Source organism: Otolemur garnettii, unplaced genomic scaffold, assembly GCF_000181295.1.
Source record: "Otolemur garnettii isolate 467f Iridium unplaced genomic scaffold, OtoGar3 scaffold00268, whole genome shotgun sequence".
Classification (NCBI taxonomy): domain Eukaryota; kingdom Metazoa; phylum Chordata; class Mammalia; order Primates; family Galagidae; genus Otolemur; species Otolemur garnettii.
Window position 1 is genome coordinate 948375 of NW_003852663.1, and position 25548 is coordinate 973922.

General features: G+C 41.1%; 1 protein-coding gene across 1 annotated transcript; it reads right to left on the bottom strand.

Annotated features, from left to right (window-relative positions):
• Nucleotides 1–183: 183 nt before the first annotated feature.
• LOC100962346 (nuclear RNA export factor 2-like) lies at nt 184–15141 on the bottom strand. Its single transcript, XM_023508736.1, has 21 exons — nt 15129–15141; nt 12288–12471; nt 11912–12065; nt 11541–11624; nt 11323–11427; nt 11127–11207; nt 10933–11002; nt 10696–10784; nt 10490–10597; nt 10205–10314; nt 8426–8462; nt 7987–8055; nt 7846–7901; nt 7598–7705; nt 7397–7485; nt 7198–7313; nt 7060–7102; nt 6426–6498; nt 5741–5923; nt 366–426; nt 184–228 (listed from the first exon to the last, which is right to left on the bottom strand). The coding sequence occupies exons 1-21, from the start codon at nt 15139–15141 to the stop codon at nt 184–186; spliced, it is 1878 nt and encodes a 625-aa protein (XP_023364504.1).
• Between the last annotated feature and the right edge of the window lie 10407 nt (nt 15142–25548).

The window sequence follows — 25548 nt, forward strand, 5'->3', positions numbered from 1 at the left end:
TCCCCAGTGGGGAAAACACACATAACTGGCTCGTTAGGTGGTTATGTGACCTGGCCTACAAGCTACCTTTGGCTTCTTGATCAGCTGGGAATCCAACCTCAGTAATGGGTGTGGCCTTGGGCTGTTGAAAAGAGAAATGAAAATGATGTGGATTGTAACGAAGACAACATCCAGGGGCTCCTTTCAGGGAATTTGTTGGAAAGCCTCCTCTGGGATCTTGCCCTGTTCCTGGAAGGAAGGAGTTGGAATGTCAGAAGAGCCAGGTACCCCAAGTTCCATCCCCAGGTCATGCGCCCTCCATTTTCTTGGCCTTCCTGATAGATCAGACACATCCATTTTTTACCCACTTGATTCCTGGACCTCACCTGGAGCAGAGTAAAGATCTCGCCAGCTTTGTTGTAGTTCCATTCATTGTCCTGAAGACACCTGGGGTGGGAGAAGAACAGGTGACCGCCATTACTATCCGAGGATGAATACACTGATCATGCAATGCCACCACTTCACCTATGTTACTATTTTGCTGGGGCACACCTACCAATATGAGGACTATTGTAGTAGAGAAGAAAGACCTAGTGAACACCAACATGTCTATCACAAACATTCATGTCTACTGCAATTTAAAGCAGAATAACAAGAGTGTTTGAACAAACAAGGGAGCTTAATATGTATTGATAAAGATGTTTGAGAAAATAACAAATGAATTTTTTAATTTCAAATTAATATGAATGTACAAATGTTTAAGTTACATTATATATAAATCTAAAGTAAAGTTCAAGTTGCAGTTGAGCCCTTCACCTAGGGGGTGTGCTGAATACCCTCACATGTGCACATTAGGTGAGATCCCACCAACTGCCCTCCCTCCTCGTGTCCTCTCCCCTCCCCCTTGCTTGACTACATTTGTGTTTTATCTTTCATGTGGGCTTGTAGTTGTTTATATATTGGCTTCATGTTAGTATTGAGTACATTGGGTAAAGAACCTTCTATTTGATCTTCCATTTGATTCCACAATCTCATTGCTAGGTATCTACCCAGAAAAACAAATGAAATTTTAAAAATACAAATTTCCTTTCACCGAGGTATGACACATATACTGTAGCATTCACCATTTTAAAATGTACAGTTCAGTGCTTTTAAGTATATTCACAAGATTGTGACTAAATAATATTCTATTCTGTGAATGTACCAAGTTAATTTGCCTACTCATCAGTTAAACGATATTTGTGCTATTTCCATTTTTTGGCCATTATGAATAATGTCATTATGAACATTCACATGCAAGTGTTTGAATGAACATATATTTTCATTTCTATCAATATATACTTAGGAGTGGGATTACTGGGTCATATGGTAACTCCATGTTTAAGTTTTGAGGAACTTCTAGAATGTTTTCATCCATTTTACATTACCACCAGTAATGCATGAGATTTCCAATTTCTTCACATCCTCACCAACATTTTTTCCCTTCCATTTCATTGATTAAAACAGTTTTTTGTGTGAACTGGTATCTCATTACAGTTTTGGTTTGCATTTCCCCAAAGACTAAATAATGTTGAACTGATTTTTATGTGTGTTTATTGGCCATTTGTGTATTTTCTTTGGGGGAATATTTATTCCAATAATTCCCCCAGTTTAATTAGTCTGTTTATCTCTTTATTGTTGAGTTGTAAGGGTCTCTGGTATATTTTAGATAGTAGATATTATCAGATATGAGGTTTATAAATATTTTCTTCCATTCTTTTACTGTTTTGATAGTGTCCTCTATAAGACTTTGTAATTTTGATGAAGTCCGATTCTCCAATTTGTTCTTTCTTTGCTTGTGCTCTTGGTATTATATACAAGAAACTGTTGCCTAATTAAGTGTCATGAAGATAATACGCTTTTTTTTCAAAGAGCTTTTTAATTTTAGTTGTTTCTTTTATATCTTTATTTCAAATTAATATGAGAGAACAAATTTTTAGGTTATGTTGTTTTCACTTCCAGAGTAACGTTCCAGTTATAAAAAAGCCTCTCACCCAGGGGGAGTGTTATATACTCTCACCATGTGCACATTAGGTGAAATCTCACCTCATGCCCTCCCTCCTTCTTCCAGTCATTCTCCTTCCTCCCCTGTTTCCCCTTCCATTCCCTCTACCTCTGTACTAGACTATATTTGTCTTTTATTATTCATATGAGCATGTAATTGTTTATATATTGGTTTCATATTAGTAGGGAGTACATTGGATATTTATTTTTCCATTCTTGCAATACTTTACTAAGAAGAATGCTTTTCAACTCCATCTAGGTAATGCAAAAGATGTAAAGTCTCCATCTTTTTTAACGGCTGAATAATATTCCATGATATACATATACCACAGTTTGTTGATCCATTCATGGGTTGATGGGCACTTAGGTTGCTTCCATGACTTGGAAATTATGAATTGAGCCACAGTAAACATTCTGGTGCAAATGTATTTGTGGTAAAATGATTTTTGTTCTTCTGGATCAATACCTAGTAATGGGATTTCAGGATCAAAGGGAAGGTCTAGTTTTAGTTCTTTGAGGATTCTCCATACTTATCTCCAAAAAGGCTGTATTAGTCTGTAATTCCACCAGCAGTGTAGAAGTGTTCTCTTCTCTCCACATCCATTCCAGTATCTGCAGTTTTGGGACTTTGTGATGTGGGCTAATCTTGCTGTCATTAGGTGATATCTTAGAGTGGTTTTGATTTGCATTTCTCTGATGATTAAAGATTAAATATGATGAACATTTTTTTCTTGTGTTTGTAGCCCATTAATCTGTCATCCTTGGAGAAGTTTCTGTTCCCACTTATAGAAGGGATTGTTTGCACTTTTCTTACTGTTTAGAGTTCTCTGTAGATTCTAGTTATCAGGCCTTTGTCAAATTCACAACATGCAAAATATTCCATTCCAAAGGCTGTCTGGTTGCTTTGTTTGTGGTACCCTTAGCTGTACAAAATATTTTTAGTTTGATCAAATCCCAAGATTTAGAAATTTTGAATAGACCAATACCAAGTACTAAAATAGCACCAATTATACAAAATATCCCCAAAAAGAAAATCCTGGGACCAGATGGTTTCACAACAGAATTCTATCAAACCTTCAAAGAGGAAGTAGTTCTTATAATGCATCAACTATTTCAAAATATAAATAAGGAAGGAATCCTCCTCAACACATTCTATGAAGCATATATCACCTTGATCCCCACACCAGGAACGGATCCAATAAAAAATAAAACTATAAACCAATATCATTAATGAATATTGATGCAAAAATATTCACCCAGATATTAGCAAGCAGAATACAATGACACATTGAAAAGGTTGTACACCATGATCAAGTAGGTTTTATCCCAAAGATGCAAGGTTGGTTCAACATATGCAAATCCATAAATACTATACACCACATAACTGGAATAAAAAACAAAGACCATATGATTCTTTCAATTGATGCAGAAAAGGCTTTTGATAATATCCAGCATCTTTTCATGATAAAAACACTCAAGAAAATAGGCTTTAGATGGAACATTCCTTAAATTCATAGAAGCCATCTACAGCAAACCCACAGCCAATATCATATTGAGTAGAGTAAAACTGAAAGCATTTCCACTCAAATCTGGAACCGGATAAATACGCCCACTGTTTCCACTGCTATTTAACATAGCGTTGGAAGTTCTAGCCATTGTAATCAGGCAAGAGCAAGAGATCAAAGGAATTAAAATGGGGACACAGGAGGTCAAACTCTCCCTCTTTGCAGATGACATGATCTTACACTGGGAAAATCCCAAGAACTCAATGACAAAGCTCTTAGAAGTGATGAAGGAAAACAGCAATGTCTCGGAGACAAAATTGATACCCACAAATCAGTAGCCTTCATATATGCCAACAATTTCAAGCTGAGAATAAAATCAAAGATTCTGTTGCTTTTACAATAGTACCAAAGAAGATGAAATACCTAGGAGTATATCTAACAAAAGATGTGAAAGATCTCTATAAAGAGAATTATGAAACTTTGAGAAGGGAAATAGTAGATGTCAACAAATGGACGAACATACTATGTTTGTGGCTGGGAAGAATCAATATTGCAAAATGTCCATACTACCCCACATAATCTATAGATTTAATGCAATCCCCATTGAAGCAGCAATGTCATACTTTAAATAACTTGAAAAAATAGTACTTTGATTCATATGGAACCAGAAAAGAACCTGAATAGCAAATATAGTTCTTAGAAAGAAAAACAAATCTGGAGGCATCACATTGCCAGATTTCTGGTTATGTTACAAGTGTATGGTGATCAAAACAGCATGGAACTGGCACAAAAATAGAGATGTAGATCTATGGAATAGGATAGAGAATCTAGAGATGAACCCAGCCACATACATCGTTTGATCTTTGATATGCCTAACAAAAACATGCACTCAGGAAAAGAATACCCTATTTAATAAATGGTGCTGGGAGAACTGGTTAGCCACTTAGAAGACTGAAACTAGACCCACATCTCTCACCATTGACAAAAATTGATTGTTGCTGGATAAAAGATTTAAATTTAAGACAATAAACAATAAAAAATTCTAGAAGATAGTGGGGAAAACACGTGGAGATATTGGCCTGGGAAAAAAGTTTATGAGAAAGACCTTCCTGGCATTTGCAGCAATACTTTTTAGATCTTTAATGTATTTTGATTCAATTTGTGATTACAGTGTTTGGTAGAAGTCAAAGTTTATTTTTTTGCATGTGGACAAGCAGTACTGTTTGTTACAAAAACTATTTTTTCTCCATTAAATTTTTTTTGGTACCAGGTTGAAAATCAATTGATCATAAACGTCAAAGTTTACTTCTGTACTCTCAATTCTATTGCATTGATCTATATATCTGTTCAAATGCCAGTATCATATAATCCTGATTACAGTAGTTCTGTAATATGTTTTAATAAAGGAAAGTGTGAGTTCACTAACTTGTTCTTCTCTTAAAATATTTTTTGGCTATTCTGAATCCATTGTTTTTCCATACAAACTTTAGGATCACCTTGTCAATTTCTGAAAAAAAACCATTTGAGATTTTGCTAGGGGTTGTGTTTAATCTTTAGACTGCTTTTCGTAGTACTGTCATTTTCACAATATTAAAGTCTTCCTAAATATGAAGATGGAGTGCCCATTATTTTTAGGTCCTCTTTAATATATTTCAGAAATATTTTACAAATTTCAAGATCTGAGTTTTGCACTTGTCTGGTAACATTTCTTCCTAAGAATTTATTCTTTTTGATATTAGAAATAAAATAGTTTCCTTAATTTCTTTTATTAATTGTTCAATGAAAGTTTCATGAAAATGCAAATTTTGCATCTTAATCTTTTTTTTTTTTTTTGCAGTTTTGACTGGGGCTGGGTTTGAACCCACCACCTCCGACATGTGGGGCCAGCGCCCTACTCCTTTGAGCCACAGGCGCCACCCTGCATATTAATCTTGTACTCTGCAATCCTGTTTACTAGTTTATCATTTCTAATAGTTGTTTAGTGGATTCCTTAGGATTTTCGATATATAAGATAAAGGCAACTGAACGCTCCTGTGTTAAAATTTTTTTTTTTTACAGATATCAGTATAAAATTAGAATGCCTTTTTATTGGCCCACTTTCTTAAGAAAGAATAATATACAAATACTTATTTTTCCAAATCACCTACAAATTCCCTTATTCACTCCCCTGCTCCTTCCAGTTCACCCTATTGTTAAGAACACCCAACACTCACTTTTGAGACCACTCAAATTTCATCCCAGAATGCATGGAGAAAGCCTGCACCATTTTTTGCTGCTCCTGGGGGAGGGCGAGCAGGGAACTGGAGCAGGATATGGGCACCGAGATGAATAAGGCACTCTGGATCTCCTTGAGGCTGGCATTCCTCACAATCAACTCATCATTCATAATGTATATACTGGAGGGAAAAAAATTGGCCCTGAGCAATTTAAGAGATGGACAACCCTGTACCTCAATGATAATTCTACACTGACTGCCACTCAATTATATCAACTTCCTCCATACCCAAACTGTGCCTGCCTCCTAGGTTCCTTGGCTGATATCCTATAATTGTCCCACAGAGCACACCTCTGGAGAGATTGTCTTCAGTTACACTGTATTTGTAGATATAGCCCCAATGTATTTACCCCGTACAACAGTGCAATGAATACAACACTCTAAATTTTTAGAGGAAGACACTGAGTCAGACACAGGTCATACCATTTGACCAATGTCATATATTGAGTGTTGGATTCATAAAAAGAATCCAGTATTCCACTCACAGAACCTATGTTCTTAACCATCAGAATAGACTGTCCATTGGACCTACGTTTAGCTTTCCACAAACTCTGAAGACTGCATCACTACATTCCCACACCATTGGCTCCAGCCTGGGAAAGGTGTTCCCATGAACAACTTACCTGGAATTGCTGGCAGGGATAAAAATGAAGATTCTGGTGAAAGCACGAAAACAGCCTCGAGATTTTCCTTCTACTTCAAGGACAATAACAAACAAGACCCCCCTTGTTGCACATGCTTTACTTGCTCACATGACATTCCCCAGTCAGGATCTTACTTTGATACTTACGCTGAAGAGGGCCAGCCAGAACAACTGCTCACTTGGAGTCAAGAGGGTGTGGTGGGAATGGGAAGGGCAGCAATAGGAAGAATTCATTCCCAGTGACAGGGCCCCTATCATGTGTAGAGCCCCGTGAAAACCACTTACCAAATTCACCTGATTCCTGTGTCACAGGAGCCTGTGAGAGGGTCATTCTTAGCCCACTCTTCAAATGAGGAAACTAAAGGGTTGAGTGACTTTTCCAGGTTCACAGAATAAGGAGCCAGGATGAGAGCCATCAGGCTCCACAGCCTGTGTCCTTAACATCTGAGCCATGCGTCAGGGCATACAGGCATGGACCTAGGTCAGACCAGGATGGTTTTTCGGCAGAGTGAGGGTCAGAGAACATGGAGGGAAGAAGTGGAAGAAAAGGAATGAAATCAGGGGATCTGAGAGAGCAGTCTCAGGACCTGGGAGGAGACTCTATAGACACTCACCTTCCTTGAACACCCCTTTTACAGAGAAGTAGAGCATCTTTTCCTGAAAGGGAAGAGCCCAGGTGCTCAGGACCCTCCTTCACCTCCCATCCACCTCCAGCTTTCTGGGCTTGCCCAAGGAAGGAAGCAGGTGCTCACTGTCTGGGAGCAGACATCCACCAGAAAGGAGCTGAGGTCGTGCTGTGTTTTGGGTAGCATTATTAGGGTGTCCACGATGTTATGTTTTGTCTGCTTCAGCAGCTGCCTCCTCAGGTCTGTGAGGATAGGAGAAGCAAAGATTGGGGCTGCCACAACCTGGCCCTGGGCCTCTATGAATGCCCCCTTCACATCCCCTTACCCTGCCCAGTCATTGCCATAACACACTCACAGGGGTTCTTGACCATTTTCATATTCCTGCTTTCCTTCACATACTCAAACAAGCTGTTTCTAGGAGAAAAAGAGAAACAGGGGCTGTGGCCCTGCCAGTGCAGCTGTTTCCAGGAGCTGGCCTGTGTCTGCTGGGGAGCCATTCAGCTCTAAAGCAGAATCTGATACTCACAAAGCTGGATCCTTGCAGCTTAAGGGAATAGTCATGGAGAAGCAGGCCTCATCATGGTAAGCATTGAGGAGACTCTGCCTGTCTCCATAATCATAGATGAAATAATACCTGTGTGGAACAACAAGGGTAGGTTACTTCCGTGATCTGGTTTGTGGATGAGATTTGAAAATCTCTGTGAGCGGGTTGCTTCTTGGATGGTTTGACCCATCCCATCCCTCGCCTTCCCTGTGGTTCCCAGAGGTACTTACTGCCTCAGGAATTCTAGAATTAGATTCTTCATGGTATCAGATCCTTTATAGCTATCCTGAAATCAAAAGACATTTTAGACTATGTACATGACAAAGCATCCCTTGAAACCCCTCACATCTTGCTTGATTCTTTTTCTTTACCTGGCAGGGTTTTATCAACTCAGGGATTCCAGTGTCAGCAATAATTGGTGAGGGTAACACTTGTCCATCCTGGAGGAGGGAAGGGGAAGTCAGCAGTGGAGACTAGGGAGATGGCACTGGGGGATCAATGGAATGAACAGGCCCAGAGGTAAGGAGTGAAAGGACTCTGGAAATTCCAGTAGGTGTCTTTATCATAGGGTGCTGGAAGTCTCTATTATTATATGCAAACACCTTTGGGTGTGTGTGCATGCACACATGTTTTTGGACAAATTTTCCAGGGTGAATATTCTTGCATTATTCAAAAATTCACGTCCTCTACAGTGGATGAGGGTATGATGCAGACATGTCATCTAGGCAAGATACAAAGGACTTGAGAGCAGGTGAGGAGGTCATGCATTTGTAAGAATAAAAGGAAACAATGGTGACGGTAGATACTTACCAAACGTAACAATTTGGGGAAACAATCCCGTATGGCACTGTCCAAAACCAAAAATAGAATGAAGTGATTGACCGTTCAGGATGGCGTTCTCATTCTCTTCCCTTTTCCCCACCATGTGCATGCACTCTCCCTTTTGCTTTCACTCTCTGGCCCTTTCCCCCATCCCCCTCTTATTCTCTTTCCTCTCTCTCTCTCCCCTTCTTGCTCTCTTCTCTTTCCTTCCTCCTAGGTGGTCCGCAGCTGGACTATCCTGACTTGCTTTTCCAGTGCCACAAGAAGTAGCATTTCAGCCAGGCTCCAGGGCTTCCTTGCCCTCCCTGCCTCCCTTACCTTCCCACTGGACACCATGAAAGGCTCTGAAGGGAGGAGGGAATGGGGAAGGAGTCAAGAGCTCTGCTACCTCACCAGGTGTCCAGCATTCTGCTGTGCATGGCCCTGGCCCTGGCTGACAACAGGTCATCCCCCAGGGATGGCCAAGGGTGGTGGAGCAGGGTGGTGAGCAAGGCTAGAATCAGGATTCAGAGTGAGGAGATCCCAGAAAGGGCATGAGGGTCAGGGAGGAAGAGATGGGAAAGACACAGGAGAACAGAGGCCATGGAGAAAGAGGAAGCAAAGCACGAGGAAAGGAAAGCAACAGTGCTCTCCCATAGTGGTGGGGTCAGGGAGAAAGAGAGAAGGCTCCCTTGCAGCTGCGCTTTTCCTCACCTGCCCCTGGCTGGCCCTGGACAAAGAGCCAGGAAAGAGAACCATGCACCTGTTGACCTGGGTACCACTGAAAGCAGGTAGGGCTTCTGTCATCCTGGAGAGACCATTAGGAGCTGGGCATGGGAAATGTAGCAGCCATGGGGGTGGGAGACCTTTCCCCAGAAGTGAAGCATCAGGCCCCAGATCAGCATGGGTTTGAGGGGCTGGGGCCCCCTCTCAGGATCACCAGGTTCTCTTCTGATGGTGCTGCCCAACTGTGCCTGTCTGAGCTGGTGCCTTGCCTGAGGAGTCATTCCCACCTTGGGATACCCAGGGCTACTCTGAAGGACCAGGCAGGATGCTATGAGGTATGGGAGGAGGAAGGGGCAATGCCCTGAGAGGTCTGTCCTCCTGTCCCCTCAAGTTCTTCTGCCTTCTGCCTCCTACTCCTGCTTTAGGAAGCCCTCAGCTCACTGGTGGTGGCTCACTTCTGGTCTCTTCAAGAAGGAAACCCAGGTTTCTCCCCAAGAAGGGCCCATCTCCTGCCATTGCAGCAGAATAAAAGATGTCACAACAGCAGCCACCCAGGACCTCAGCCCTCAGCATGGGGCTGGGAAACCATCATGTCATCCGAGGACAGGAGGGTGGGTTGTTGCAGAGCAAGGGAAGGAGGGCTCCTCTCAGGAGAGGGAAGGGAAGGCCGATGTCAACAAGGAGGCAGGAAGGCCTGGGTCATCATGGGTCTTGGACTTCTCAGTCCAGGGCCCCAGCATCTGGCCCAAGTCTAGACAGCCCTGGTGCTAGTGAGGAGGGGAGCCCTGATGCCTGGCACACACTCATTCAGGACATGCCAGAGGAGGCTGGGTGCAGAGAGGCAGCAAACACACCCCCGAGCAGGGGAAAAGGTGAGCAAGTCAGGGAAGGCAAGGAGCCCTGTAAGCACAGCTGAGGGACACACATAGAGAGGAGAAAGTAGGCCCAGTGGTCTTCCCAGAGGCCAAGGCTGCCTCCTCCTGCAGAAGGGCACTGTCAGGGTTAGTTAAGGCTTCTGTGGGCTGAAGGGGCCAAGGAAGGGTGACAGGGGTTACCACTGACCTTATGTAGGCAGACTTGTTTGAGAAGATGTTGCACAGTGGATTCCCTTCTAGCCACAGCTCTTTCAACTTCAGGTTTTTCACCTTGGCCAACTCACAAGCTGACTTAAGCTGAGAAAGATAAGGGGGAAACTAGAGGGAGTCCCAGGGAAAGATAGATATCTGGGACCCTGGACCCCTCAATACCCTCCTTCACTCACAGGTACCTCTGTCTGCCTGTTGTCATCATCCCGGTATGCACTACTTCCCACCCTCACTCAAATTTGATCTGGCTCCTTCCTCTCACCTCATTTTTGGAGAGATTCAGGATCTTGACATTGGGGGCCTTCTCTATAATGTCAGACAGGCCATCCAGCCGATATAGTTTGTTGCTTTGTAAGTTCAAGGACAATAGCTTTTGGGGAAGAATTAGAGTGATGGTTACGCTTTAGGGATTTGGAGATAAGCCTGCCTTCCACCCCATCTCATCCATCTCTCTACCTATGGCCTCACCTCAGGAAAATTCTTCTCAATGATCTCCAGAGTGGCAGCCATGCAGCTTCTTCGATTCAGGATGATGTCTATATTATGACCTACCAAGTCTTCAGAAAAGGAAATCAGAAGGCTGAGAGGGGTTTGCCTGGACCAGGGACAGAACTGACCCCCTCCTCAAGTTTTCATCCCTGATTCTCCCTCCCAAGCAGATCCTTCTGCCCTGACCTATCCTAGAATCACAGTTGACAGCCATACCTGGGTCGAATCGAAGCTTCTGGAGGTCAAGAGCTTGCTGGCGATCATTATATCGTTTTTTCAAGGTCAGCTGCAGAAACAGAGTTGGAAAGTCACTCTGAGGCTGTGCTGGTCATGGTGACAGGGAAATCAGGGTGTGGGGCAAGAGGTGAGTCTGGGAAATAGGCATACGACGTGCTTTGAGTCTGCATTACCTCTAGATGCTCCATTTGCTTTGGCTTCAACTTATTCTGTATAGAGTAGGGTACAATGGAAGGACTGACAAACATAGATATCTGTAGGAAGGAGAGGCAGAGCAAGCTCCAGGATCTCGAACCACACAGAAGATGACCAGTCCCTGGCCTGTCCTCCTGCCCTGAGACTAGATACAGTGAGTGCTCTGGCACACACCTTTCGGTCATCCTCATCCTGGATCTTGTAGCTGATATCTTTCAAAGCAGAAGCAGTTCTAGCATTCTGGACAAAAAACTGGGCCCGGTGTTTGACATAATGGAACTGCAGGGAGTGAAGGCCAGAGCAACAGTGTCAGAGGCCAGCAGCCCCTGCTGAACCAGACCTTCCCTCCTCCCATCCGTGCCCACCCATCTGGCTTCACCATCCCCTCTTACATCAACAGGTGTGAAGGGGACACTGCAATGGCTTTGAATTGAGTTCAGTAGCCATGCCTTGTCATACTTTCTCTCGGAAGGAATCTGAGGGTGAAAAGAAGAAATGGGAGAGAAGAGAGACAGCACGGAATTGAACCTGGAGAACACACCCAGATAGAAGTGCTCTTCTGATCCTCTACCTTGCTTTAATGGACTTCTAATGAAAGGACCACTGACATGATTTCTTATTTTTATAGCAAATATGAATCTCTTAAGGCCCCTTACTCTCCATTCAGAAGCCCCCCTCCAAATTATCAACTTAAGGAGTTTAATGTAGTCTTCCTTCTATAGGGTTCCAGAACATTCTGTCTAATGCAGACCTTGCCATTGACTGTGACCCTGTACCAGCTCCTCTTGGCTCTGTGTCGTATGTTCTTCCTCAATGCTCTCTCTGGAGGTTTTCTATTTCTCCGCACAGATAAACGGGTTTCATCTGCATTATGCCGTTTCACTCCCTTCCTGTTACATCGGACGACACAAGAAGTGCTGTGGGAAATGAGAGGGGAGGAGGGATCCATGAATGCTGAAAGTGTTCCATACACATTCCCCAAATAGGCACCATGGCTATAGTTAGGATTGCTCAACTGTCACTCCACTGCTATCATTCTTCACTTTTCAGTCAGAAAAGTAAGATAGGACCACAGAGAGTGAATGAGTTGCACTGTCCCAGGATTTGCTACATGCAAACCAGACTGCCTGGTCACTTACTGTCTTAATTTGGGGTACTCATGGACATCCCTCCTCTCCGTGTTTCCATCATCCTCCTGGTGATATGAAGGCAGAAGCTCATGTTCACCATGTTCACAGTGAAGGTTCCTTTCGCCAAAATCACCCTGTAAAGGATTCCCACCTTTCTTTCTTCTTTCACAACAGTAACAGTCATCATTGTGTTCTAAAATTAGGAATAAAAATTAATGTTTGAAGTCACATCAGTCACAGCACTCCTTATACCATCCGATTAACCAGTACTACATCCTAAGCTAACATCACAGTAGGGCAAGCAAGATGTCAATGTACCCCCAAGGGACCAATCACATAACCTCCAGAAAACAAACTCCTCTGCCTGCCTGACTGTCCAGACATGAGAGCCTTATTTCACAGGTGGAATAATCAGGGAAGAAATCTTGAAAGAGGAAACAACTCTGTTGAACCTTTTTAGAAATGGAGCAGGTTTTTATAAAGAACAGAGGTACATGCATCCTTGGGTCAGACCAGACATCAGCCACACACTAGGAAGCTGTCTCAATTGTGCCTTCTCTCAGGCTTCTTTAATCTAACAATGACACTAATACCTGGGAGGCAATCTCTCTCACACACCTCGCACATCCAGTCAACCCCCAAATTGATGGTGTGAACCACTGGCAATCTGCACTTCTTTTGCTGGTGCAGTGAAAGCTCTAATGCCACATGGGACTGATGTAACAGCTTCCTAAACTGTCTACCTGTCTCTGGCCTTGCCCCCATCAATGATGAGTTTGCAATATCCAGAGCAAGCTTTCCTTCTGCCAAGCCTAAAATGTTTTCAGTCTAAGACCACAATTCCTCTTTGACTCAGCTCTTCTATGTGGTATAATAAGGGTCTGAGCCAAAAAATGGAGTAATAAGTATCAACTACTATTTCCAGATGTTTGGGTATTTCCTTTTATTGGCCAGAGCTGGGTTTGAACCAGCCACCTCTGGCATATGGGGCTGGTGCCCTACCCTTTTGAGCCACAGGTGCTGCCCCAATATCTTTCTAGTTTTATTTTATTATGATCAGAGAACATACTTTGGATTATTTTAGTTCTTTTAGATTTGTTGAGGTCTGTCTGATGGAGCAAGAGGTGGTCTAATTTCCTGAATGCTACAAGACAGTTGGAGGGGGAAAAAGTGTTTACTTTGCTGTTGTTGGGAAGAGTGCTCTATTTGCATCATTTAGATCCTGTTATTGTATTGATTATATCATTCAGATATTTTTGTATTGTTGCCGACTTTCTGTCTAATAATTCTATCACTTGTTGAGAGGAGGGGTTGAAGACTCCCACTATAATTGTGGATTTAGCTATTTCTTCATTCAGCTCCATCAATGTTTGTTTCCTGTTTGTTTCCTCAGGTTCTGTTGTTTGTTGTGCACACACTAAGGATCATTATGTCTTCCTGGTTGATTGTTTCTTGTATCATTACATAAGGCCCTTTGTCTTTCATTAATTTTCTTTGCTCCAACATCTAGTTTATTGGATAATGTAGACTCAGTATGCATATAAGGTATTTCATTTATACTATGTGTTCCCTCTTAAGAGTGGCATGGATGTTTGCCTCTTCCCACCCCACTTCCCACATACATATCTAACTTACCATATGGCAAGATATCAAAGATTTTTTTTCATCTACCAAAGTAAGATCATCTTAATTCTCTCTCCCAAAGGTAGCTTCACTAAGGATATTTTATTTTTACCAAGGGCAACTGAAACAATATACCAGCAGCTGACAATATTCATGGTTTTTGTTAGGGAATGGGGATTAAGGTAATTAGACCATAAGAAACCAAATTCCTCTTAGGCTCTAACATTTAAGGTTTTCTAGGTCTCTGTGTTTTACATTTCATACACTAATTATTATACATTGTCTCAGGGCTTACTTATGAATAAAAATTCATTCACTGCTGATTTCTCCAGGATGTACTAATCATGACTAGGCCTTGGGTCAAAACCTCTGAGGGGTGAGACGTTCACTACTTCCACTGTCAGGACAGTCCTGCTACTCACAAATTTTGGGAGTTTCCCTGTGTGGCACTGGAAGTCAAATCAAACGTGGGTAGAACATTTGACCTAGACATTCCACATTCTCAGTCCCCCAAATTTGGAGGTAGCCCAAAGCACTCTGTTTGTCTTACACTTCACATCCAACTTGTCAGGACAGATACAGTGTCTCTTGGATTTACCTTTAAAATATTTCCAGAGTCTGGCCACTTCTCACTCCCTCCCTTGCTACCACCCTGGCCAGATCATTAGCATCTATCTCTTGAATTATGTTGCCTTCCAACTCTTCCCTCTGCTTAACACTTGCTCCCTTACCAACTATAAGCATAGTAGGCAGAGAGATTTTTCCAAGTATAACTCAAGTTTTCTTATTCCTCTGTTCAAATTCTAACAACAGGGATTTGAAGTTCATCATTATGTTACCAAACCATAAGTGCACAAGATACTGATAAAAACAACAATAAAAAGTTCCTTATTCATGTCTTTAGAGAATATCAAGAGACCAACTCATTATAACAAAAGGCCTCACATGAAAGAAATAAACAATTATCATAGTGAAGGTTAAGAGTGTATGGCCAATGTATGGAGTACAGAAAGAGTTAGAGCCATGTTTGAGAACTGACATTACTTCAGAAACAAGGTCACTAAGGGGAAAGTATAAAAGTGAGCTAGCCAACAGCTACAGCTACAATGTCAGGCAAGGACTTGTGCTGGGAATTCCACAGGAGAGAGGGCATGGGATAAAAAGTCACAGGGGGACCCAATGGACAGAGACACTGAAGATAAAACACATAAGTTCACATTCACTTACTGATTTCTTGCATCTCGGCACAACCCCAGTCTCATAGTTGTGCTGCCAGAATCGAAGGCATTAACAGGAGGATTATAAACCCTCTAGTGAATCTCACCCAGACCACCTGGGTGTCACCTGAGGCACTACTGTGTCCTTCCTGGCTGATCCTCCCTCTCATAGTTACAGTAGTGAATATCCTTTATGACATCACATGCATCCCTATTGGTACTTCCTGTGTCATTTGGAATTCTGCCTACATCATTGCCACTGAGTAAGTGGCAAATGCATTGCTGTTGTGGAAGGGAAAGAGTTGGGGGGAGAAGGAAACCAACACGTGCCCAGTGGCAACCATTAATTGACTCAGTTGTGGGCAGGCTCCCTAGGTTTATCTTGGCCTCCTCATAGAAATCCCATGAGAGTTGTATCCACAGTGCCTTTCAGATCATGACCATTAGACTCTCAGATGTTAGGTACATTTCCCAAGATTTCTCAGCCAAGTAAGGGGCTTAATAGGAATTGTGTCCTCCCCTATTTGTCCATCTCCACACCCTGGGTGCTCCTTCAGGGACTGCACTGGTTGTCCCTTAAGGGTGAGCTTTCAGGTCTCAGGGAAAGATTTCTATGAGTAGGCCAGCAGTGATTATTTTGTGTTAGTCACTCATGTTTGGGTGGGAACCAGGTGTCTTGGAGCAGGTGGGAGAAATCTGTTCGGATCACAAGGTTTGCAGATTAGAAGTCACTTCAGTCTGTCAGTGTCTGGCATAGAATAGGGGGTACCCAATGATAACATTTTCTAAAAGAATGCATGAAACATAGATTTGGGTTCATCAACAAAACCACTTTTGAGAATATGTTCATATCAACCATTTCTGCCTACAGCTATTCATTTAGTCCAGATACTTTGGGGACTAGTATCCCAGGTTACTTTCATAACCTGCTTGTAAAACCACCACAAATTCAATTTTTTTTTGCAAAATTGTTTTTTCAATTAATGTACTGTTAGAAATAGAACCAAATACCTCCCTATAGATTAATGCCAAAACTGTAGCTTTGCTGAGCTCAGAGAATGCTTTTGCAAATAGTGGTGACAGAAAATGAAGAGAGGCTTCCCCTGAATCCAGCAGAGAAAGATTTCTGGACATCTGCAATATGTAGAAGGGAGGATGTTCTGGACCCACAGGCATGTCTGTGGTCACTCAGCTTTGTGACAGACAGGAAGTATCACCCATCTCAGAGGAAAGGGTGTGTGTGTGTGTGTGTGTGTGTGCACATGAATGCACACACCCACACACTAACTCATGCATCTGTACACACTGGCATGCATTTGAACTCTGTATTATATGCTTTTATAAATTAGGTTGCAGCTGCATTTATGACAAATCATGTTGGTAAGTGTGTTGCCACACAACACTGGATCCACTGCCATTTCATGTGTTATGCATTACATGTGGCCAAATTTTGTTTCTAGTTTTGAATATGCTTTCTAATGCCTTTTTTTACATCTTTTTTTTTAAATTTCAGTTTAATATGAGAGTAGAAACAAGTTAAATTGTTTGTGTTCATTATGTAAATTCCAAGTTATAGTTGAGCCCTTTATCCAGGGATGTGCTGTATATTCTTACATTGTGCACCTTAAGTAAAAGCGTAGCAATCTGCCTTCCCTTCTCCTCTTTTCCCTTTCCATCCTCCCCCTCCCTACTTGAATTTAATTGTGTTTTTCTCTTATGTGGGTGTGTAGTTGTTTACCTACTAGTTTTATATTAGTATTGAGTACATTGTATATTTGCTTTTCTATTCTTGTGATACTTCACTAAGGAGAATGTTTTTCAACTCTATCCAGGTTAATATAAAATACGTAAAGTCTCCATCTTCTTTGGCTGAATAGTATCCCAGGGTATACATATACCACAGTTTATTAATTTACTCATATGTTTATGGGCCTTTGGGTTGATTCCATATCTTGATGATTGTGAATTGAGCTGTTATCAACATTTGAGTGCAAATTTCCTTATGCTAAAATGATAGTTTTTTTCTTCTGAGTAGATATCTAGTAATGGGATTGTTCTGGGAAAATGATTTAAACTTGACACATGAAACAATAAAAATCCTAGAAGAAAGTATGGGAAAACCTCTTGATGATTTTGGTCTGGGAAAAGATTTCATGAAGGAAACCCCCTTGGTAAATGCAGCAACACCAAAAATAAATAGGAGATGATCAAGATAAAAGCTTCTGTAAAGCTAAGGGGATAACAATTAAAGCAAACAGACAACCTTCAGAATTAGAGAAGTATTGCATACTATGAATCTGACCAAGGGTTGATAACCAAAATCTACAGAGAACTCAAACTAATCAACAAGAAAAGAGCAAAAAATCCCATTTGTAAGTGAGCACAAGACATGAACAGAACTTTCTTCCAAAGAAGACAGACAATTGTCCAACAAACAGATGAAAAAATGCTCATCATCCCTACTCATCAAAGAAATGTAAATGAAAACCAACTTGAGATATCACCTAACCTCAATGAGACTAGCCCACATCACAAAGTCCTAAAGGTGCACATGCTAGTGTGGAGTGGAGAGAAGGGAACACTTTTATGCTGCTGGTAGGATCTAATAATCTAATGAACACTTTTATGCTGCTGGTAGGATGCAAACTAATACATCCTCTTTGGAAAGAAGTATGGAGAATCCTTAAAGAGCTAAAAGTAAACCTTCCATCTGATCCTATATATTGGTGTTTTAATATTTGAGTTGATTGTTTGAAATTAAGAAAGTAATAGACTTCTCCTTACAAAAAAATACTGGAATCATAGCCACAGATTGGCCAGGATTATAGCGCATACCTGGGGGTGGAGACAAAAGGACCCAGTGGAAACAGCTTGGGCTTAAGAGTGGTTCTGCGATTTTGAGTCCTTGATCTACAGATTCTCAGGAAAATCACATGAGTATTTTTAAACATCAGAGATATTTTTCTAAGGATATATAATATTTATTTCAGTATAATTTCCACTGTCCATGTGAGTCTATTTTCCTACAATTTGTTTAACTGTTCAAAAGCTGTTTTTTGGGAGGCGCCTGTGGCTCAGTGAGTAGGGCACCAGCCCCGTATACCGAGGGTGGTGGGTTTGAACCCAGCCCCGGCCAAACTGCAACAACAATAATAAAAATAGCTGGGTGTTGTGGTGAGCACCTGTAGTCCCAGCTAATTGGGAGGCTGAGGCAAGAGAATTACTTAAACTTAAGAGTTTGAGGTTGCTGTGAGCTGTGATGCCATGGCACTCTACCAAGGGTGACAAAGTGAGATTGTCTCTAAAAAAAAAAAAAAAAAAAAAAAGCTGTTTTTTAGAGACAGAACTGTTTATTTATTTATTTATTTATTTTTTGAGACAGAGTCTCACTGTGTTGCCCTCAGTAGAGTACTGTGCTATCAAAGCTCATAGCAACCTCAAACTCCTAGGTTTAAGCAATTCTTTTGCCTCAGCCTCTCAAGTAGCTGGGACTACATGCACCTACAAGCATCTATTTCTTTTCTTTCTTTCTTTCTTTCTTTTTTCTTTTTTCTTTTTTTTTTGCTATTGTCATTATTGTTTAGCAGGCCCAGGCTGGGCTTGAACCCACCAGCCTCCGTACATGTGGCCAGTGCCTTAACCACTGTGCTATGGGCCCTGAGCCTCAAAAGCTGTCTTTATACTTTGGCCCAGACATCCCACTTTTTGAATTTATCATACAAAATCTTCTCTGTCTAAGTGTATACATATAATTATATATGTCATAATTATATGTGCTAGCCATTTTGGCATGAAGGGGTGATGAGATCAAAGGGTGGCTTTTATTGTTGGGAGAGGGATAGAAATGATTACCTTTGGAATCAAGTATAGATTGAAAGGAAGGGATGTTAGCACCTTATACACAGAGTGAAGTGGCCAAGGGATGGATGTACATATCAGAAAGATTAGGATCAGTATTTGGATGAGAATGAAACATACATCATAAAAGCCTTTGAGGAACCAAATTCATCCTGGCGATATGCTCTCCTTCAGAAATCTTGCTTTCTTTCCAGTTATATCTTGTCAGTATATGTTACTTCACCTTAAATTGAACACTAGAGAAACAGTTCCCACATAGTCTGAGGAAAGAAAGGCAGTACAAGGGAACGGTGTGCAATGATTGCTTTCCTGGGCTATAGGATGGAGAGAGTCAGGGGATATTGGTTTTATACACCACACCTATCACTGCCCACAAGATTTTGAGGCCTGTCCCACTGCTCACTTCAGTTCCAACACAGAGATGCATATTATTGGTTATAAGCATAGGATTGAGGTTAGACCAATCAGTATTTTAATCCTGGTGCTGAATTCTGTGGTCCCTGGAAAGTAACTTTGATCTCTCTGTAACTTGTGTTCTTTTTTCCCTCCTCACCATTTCAAGAATAGTTTCTATTTCATGGGGTTATTGTAAAAAAAATAAGTGAACTAATATACAGAAACACGTGAAAAGCATCTGGAGAAATTCCTGTTATCTAATGAGCACTATAAATAAATTGAGTAGGAGGGGGCAAGATTGCTGACTAGAGCCAGCTTTACACAGAGGCTCCCATCCATAAGGAGAGTTAAAGGTCAGAAGTTTAGCAAGTAAGCCGATGGTTTGGAGCTGAGCCAAGAGAGAAGATTGAAGAGCACACATCACCCCTGATGAGGCAAGCTGTGACCCCAAGGAAACAAACAATAGGTATAAAACCCATTGCCAAGTGGACAGTAGTCCCCTCTCCTGTGAGAACGGCTCTCAGTATACTTTCTACAAACAAGCGAGCAGAGTTCAGATCTCCTCCTATTTTATCCCATGGGAGAGACCCTCTAAAAACCAGACCTCCTTCCCCAGAGAGGACCCACTAGTGTGCCATGGCAATCTCCCACCAGGCATAAAACTGAACATATACACTACCCACAATTCTGAACTCCCAGCACTTCCCTCCACTATCACTCCATGGTCTGGAAGTCTGTCCCCCATGGAGTTCATATTCTTGGGCACTTTCTTGAGAGGTGTGGACAGAGCATGGGCTATTACAGGTCACTACTGAATCAGTAGCATGGGTGTGGAGCAGGGACTGTGGAGCAAGGGAGCCATAAGGGAAAGGGAGAAATGGTGCCTCACAGTACAGCACAGCAGTGGCAGCAGTGGGAACAGTAGATAGGGTTCACACCCCTGGTGATGTTTTGGAGAAACACTTCCCAACTCTCTTAGCAAGCAGAGGAAGCTGGGCCTCTGCTTCGGTGGCAGCCATGGGTGGAACAGATCTGGGATGAAAACTCAGGTCTCGTGAACAAAGGTTATGCCTGAGGTGGTACCTGCCCAGGTGTGATGACAGGGATAGAGAATAGAATCCTTGCAGACAGAGGCAGCATACTCCCAGTGTGGGGCTATGTCAGAATTACTGCTTTTGTGAGATGAAGATGCAACTGGCCACCATGGGAGTATAGCTAGAACAAAAGCAGGCATGGCAGCAGTATCAGTCCAGGGAAAGGCAAGAACTGAGAGTCAGTTGTGAGCTCTAACCACACCCACCCCAACACAGAGCGTAGTGAAGACAGCTCCATGAGAGTTGGCACAGCGGCAGCAGCAGAGGGTGGGGCTGAGTTGCTGTTTCTGTGAACTCAAATAGCACCTGGCTCACAGGGGAATATAGGCAGGACAGAAATGCAAATTCTGTGAGAATGTAAGTGGCAGAAACATCAATCAGGGGAGGGGCTTGAACTGAGTGAAACTCCCCAGCCTCCATTAAGCACCTGAAATAGTCAGGCTTCAGCTCCCCCTACCAGTTTGTGGGACAGTGTGGCAGCCTGGCCAAGGAGATATAGATCTTCCAGTGACTCAGGCAGGTACAAACCCTTGGTGCATCTGCTCATTGGAGGGAACTGGGTCACAGCTCTGCGAGGTTACCAGTGACTGGGTGTGACAGAGGTGCAAAGTGGGGAAGGCGACATCAACCTTCCTGGACTAATTCATTTGTTGGGTGGGCTCTTTAGACTCCACAGCGCACCAGAGTGAGTCATAGTTGAGCTGCCAGCAGACTCCTGCTATCTAGTTGCTGGAGACCTTTTAAACTCTCCCACTTGAGACTGGGTGCTGACTGGGACAATTGATTTGGAACTCTTGACCTGGGTCAATCACCTGAGGACCATCAAAGGTGGTACCCTGGTTGTGTTGTTGTGGGAAGGTTTGATTTTCCTTTTCCAGTTATTGCCCATGGGAGGTGGGGTGTCTTTGTTGCTTGTATTTCTCCACAGCTGAGACTTCAACCCAGAGTTACTGATTCACTAGGATTGGACAGAGACTACCTGAAAACAATAAAGAACCACTTAGCCCCACCACACCAAGTAGGTCCCCAGTGTCTCAGGCCATAGAACTGTACATAAAACTTTCCAAAGTTTGAAAAGTGGTAGGGGAAAACCTGCAGTCACCAGTCCCAGCTCTTGGGCAAAGGGCTGGTTAATCACTACTCCAGGAGCCCCCAATCCAATTTCACCTTATCTGCTCATCTAGACAAATAGTGAAAAATAATCATGGGGGGATCAGCGGAAAAAATCTGGCAACGTGAATAATCAGAGTAGATTAGCTCTCCCCAAGGAACAACAAGGCAGACAAACCACAAGATCCCATTCATGAACAAATGGCTGAGATGTCAGAAATCGAATTCAGAAATTGGATTGCAAATAAGATTAACAGAGTGAAGGTAAAGTTGGAATTAGAAATTCAAGGAGACTTTCAAAGGTTCTCTCAAGAATTCAATGAATTCAAAGACAAAATTACCAAAGATTTTGACACATTGAGAAAAGAACTTGCAGCCCTCAAAGATTTGAGAAATACAGTAGAATCCCTCAATAACAGAATGGATCAGGCAGAAGAAATAATCTCTGACATTGAAGACAAAGCTTTTGAATGATTCCAAATGCTCAAAGAGGAAGAGAAGTGGAGATCAAGAACAGATCATTCACTCAGAGAGCTCTGGGACAATTCAAAGAAAACTAATATTCACCTTATAGGAATTCCTGAAGGTGATGAGTTTGCTTTGAAAGGCCCAGATGATCTACTTCAAGAGATAATTGTGGAGAACTTCCGAAACATGGCAAGAGATTCTGAAATTCAGATAGCAGACAGTTTCAGAACCCCAGCACAACTCAACCCAAATAAAGCATCTCCCAGATACATTATAATTAACTTCGCCAAAGTTAGTATGAAGGAGAAAATTCTTCAAGCAGCCAGATGTAAGAAAAACATAACCTATGAGGGAAAGAATATTAGAATGACTGCAGATCTCTCTGCTGAAAATTTTCAAGCTAGAAGAGGGTGGTCATTGATTTTTAACTTCCTAAAACAAAGTAACTTTCAACTCAGGATCCTGTATCCAGATAAACTTAGTTTCATATATGATGGAGAAATTAAATACCTTAATGACATTCACATGTTGAAGAAATTTGGAATAACTAAACAAGCTTTCCAAGATATTCTCAGATCTATGCTTAATGATGAACAGAATGCTCTACCACCAAAGTAAAATCACTCAGAAACTTTTGATCAAATTTCAATTCCTACAGTGGGGAAAGGATTAAAAATGTCCACTGAACTTTTGAAAAACTTGACATCCAGAATGCTACCAGGCTTATCAATACTCTCAATTAATGTGAATGGTTTAAATTCTATAAAGAGGCACAGGTTGGCTGACTGGATACAAAAACTCAGGCCAGACATCTGCTGCATTCAAGAATCTCACCTTGCCTTAAAAGATAAACATAGACTCAGGGTGAAGGGATGATTATCTATAATTCAGGCAAATGGAAATCAGAAAAAAGTAGGTGTTGTAACTTTACTCGCAGATACAATAGGCTTTAAACCAACAAAGGTAAGGAAAGATAAGAGTGGTCACTTCATATCTGCTAAGGGAAACACTCAACATGATGAGATTTCAATTAACATTTATGCACCCAACCAGAATGCGCCTCAATTTATCAGAGAGACTCTAACACACATGAGCAACTTGATTTCTTCCAGCACCATAATAGTCGGATAATTTAACACCCCTTTGGCAGTGTTGGATAGATCCTCTAATAAGAAACTAAGCAAAGAAGTTTTAGACTTAAATTAACCATTCAACAATTGGATTTAACAGAACATTCCATCCTAACAAAAATGAATTCACATTCTTCTCATTAGCCCATGAAACATACTTCAAAATTGATCACATCTTAGGTCACAAGTGTAACCTCAGTAAACTTTAAAGAATAGAAATTATTCCTTGTATCTTCTCACACCATCATGGAATAAAAGTTAAACTCAGTAACAACAGGAATCTGAACACTCATACAAAAACATGGAATTAAATAACCTTATGCTGAGTGATATCTGGGTCATAGATGAGATTAAGAAGGAAATTACCAAATTTTTGGAACAAAATGATAGTGAAGACATGAATTATCAGAATCTCTGGGATACTGCAAAGGCAGTCATAAGAGGAAATTTATAGCTTTGCAAGCCTTCCTCAAGAGAATTTAAAGAGAGGAAGTCGACAACTTAATGAAACTCACTAACTGGAAAAGGAAGATCATAAGATCATCAGAATATTTCTTGGCAGATACTTTGCAAGCAAGAAGAGAATGGGATGATGTCGTCAGGGTACTGAAAGAAAATGAACTTTCAACCAAGAATATTGTATTCAGAAAAACCGTATTTCAAAAATGAAGGAGAATTAAAGACTTTCCCAGATAAACAAAGCTCAAGAAGTTCATTAGCACTAGACTTGCCCTAGAAGAAATGTTAAAAGGAGTTGTTTAAGTTAAAATGAAAAGATGGTAGGAGCCAAAGCTGTACAAAAACCATGTTTTTCTAGGAAGGTTAAATAAATGGACAAGTACACCAATTAGTACTAATGTAATTTTTGCACAAATTCAAATGACAAAACATTTTTAAAACTGTAAGTCTATTTTCATTGGTACATAATATATAGATATGTAATTTGCCATATCAATAACAAAGTGGAAGGTATAGAGCTATAAAGGAGTAGTACTTGTGAATACAATTAAAGTTAAGTTGTACCTCCTTCATGTTTACATGGATGGAGCTGGAAAATATTCTTCTTAGCAAAGTATCTCAAGAATGGAAGAAAAAATATCCAATGTACTCAGCCCTACTATGAAACTAATTTATAGCTTTCATAGGAAAGTTATGACCAAATTTTAGCTCAGGAATATGGGGAAAGGGGAGAGGGAGGGGAGAGGAGGAGAGAGGATGGGTGGAGGGAGCATGATTGGTGGGATCACGCCTATGGTTCATCCTATAAGGGTACATGTGACTCTCTCTAAATGTATAATATAAATGTCTTAACATAATAACTAAGAAAACGACATGAAAGCTATGTTAACCAGTTGGATGAAGGTATTTCAAATTGTGTGGAAACAGCACATTGTATCCCATGATACTATTAATGTACACAGCTATGATTTGATAAAAATAAAGAAAAAAAGTTAAGTTGTTATCAATTTAAAATAGCATAACTTTAATTGAACAGAATTTAATTTTAATTTAATAAAATTTAATTTAAATTTAATGTTTTATGTAATTGCAATGACAACCAAATAGAAAATGCCTGTAGAATACCCCTTAGAATAAATAAGAAGAGAATCAGGTCATAAAACTGTAAAATTCAATGAAACACAAATGAGGTCAGTAAGAGTGGAAAGGAAGCATAGAAAGGCTATAAGATGTACAGAAAAAAAGTAGCAAACTGACAATTATCTATCAGTCATTACTAATTGGAATTGGATTAAACTCCCCAATCAAAAGACATAGATAGGCTGGATGTGTAAAAGAAAAACTTAGGATCTAACTTCATGCCATATACAAGAAGAAAAACTCAACTTGGATCTTAGGGCACACAAACTGAGAGTGAAAGGATGGAAAAAGATATTTCATGTAAATAGTAATTAAAATAAAGGAGGAGACGTAAATCTATAAATGTAATTCATTACATAAACAAATCAAAAAACAAAGACCATATAATTCTCTCAATTGATGCAGAAAAAGCTTTTGATAATATCCAGCATCCCTTCATGATGAGAACACTTAAGAAAATTGGTATACAGGGAACATTTCTTAAGCTCATAGAGGCCATCTACAATGAACCCACAGCCAATATTGTAATCAATAGAGTTAAATTGAAATCATTCCCACTCAGATCAGGAACCAGGCAAGGTTGCTCATTGTCCCCATTGCTATTTAACATTGTAATGGAAGTTCTAGCTAGTGCAATTCGGGAAGAAAAGGCAATTAAGGGTATCCTTATAGGAACGGAAGAGATTAAACTTTCACTTTTCTCAGATGATATGATTGTATATTTGGAAAACACCAGGGATTCAACTAAAAAACTCTTAGAAGTGATCAAGGAATA

What these genes read in the sequence shown, in the direction of transcription:
- LOC100962346 (XM_023508736.1), bottom strand. An exon ending in AGCTGCAAGGATCCAGCTTT is followed by an intron (nt 7,486 to 7,597) that starts GTGAGTATCAGA and finishes TTTTTCTCCTAG; the next exon opens with AAACAGCTTGTTTGAGTATG. An exon ending in TATGGCAATGACTGGGCAGG is followed by an intron (nt 7,314 to 7,396) that starts GTAAGGGGATGT and finishes CTATCCTCACAG; the next exon opens with ACCTGAGGAGGCAGCTGCTG.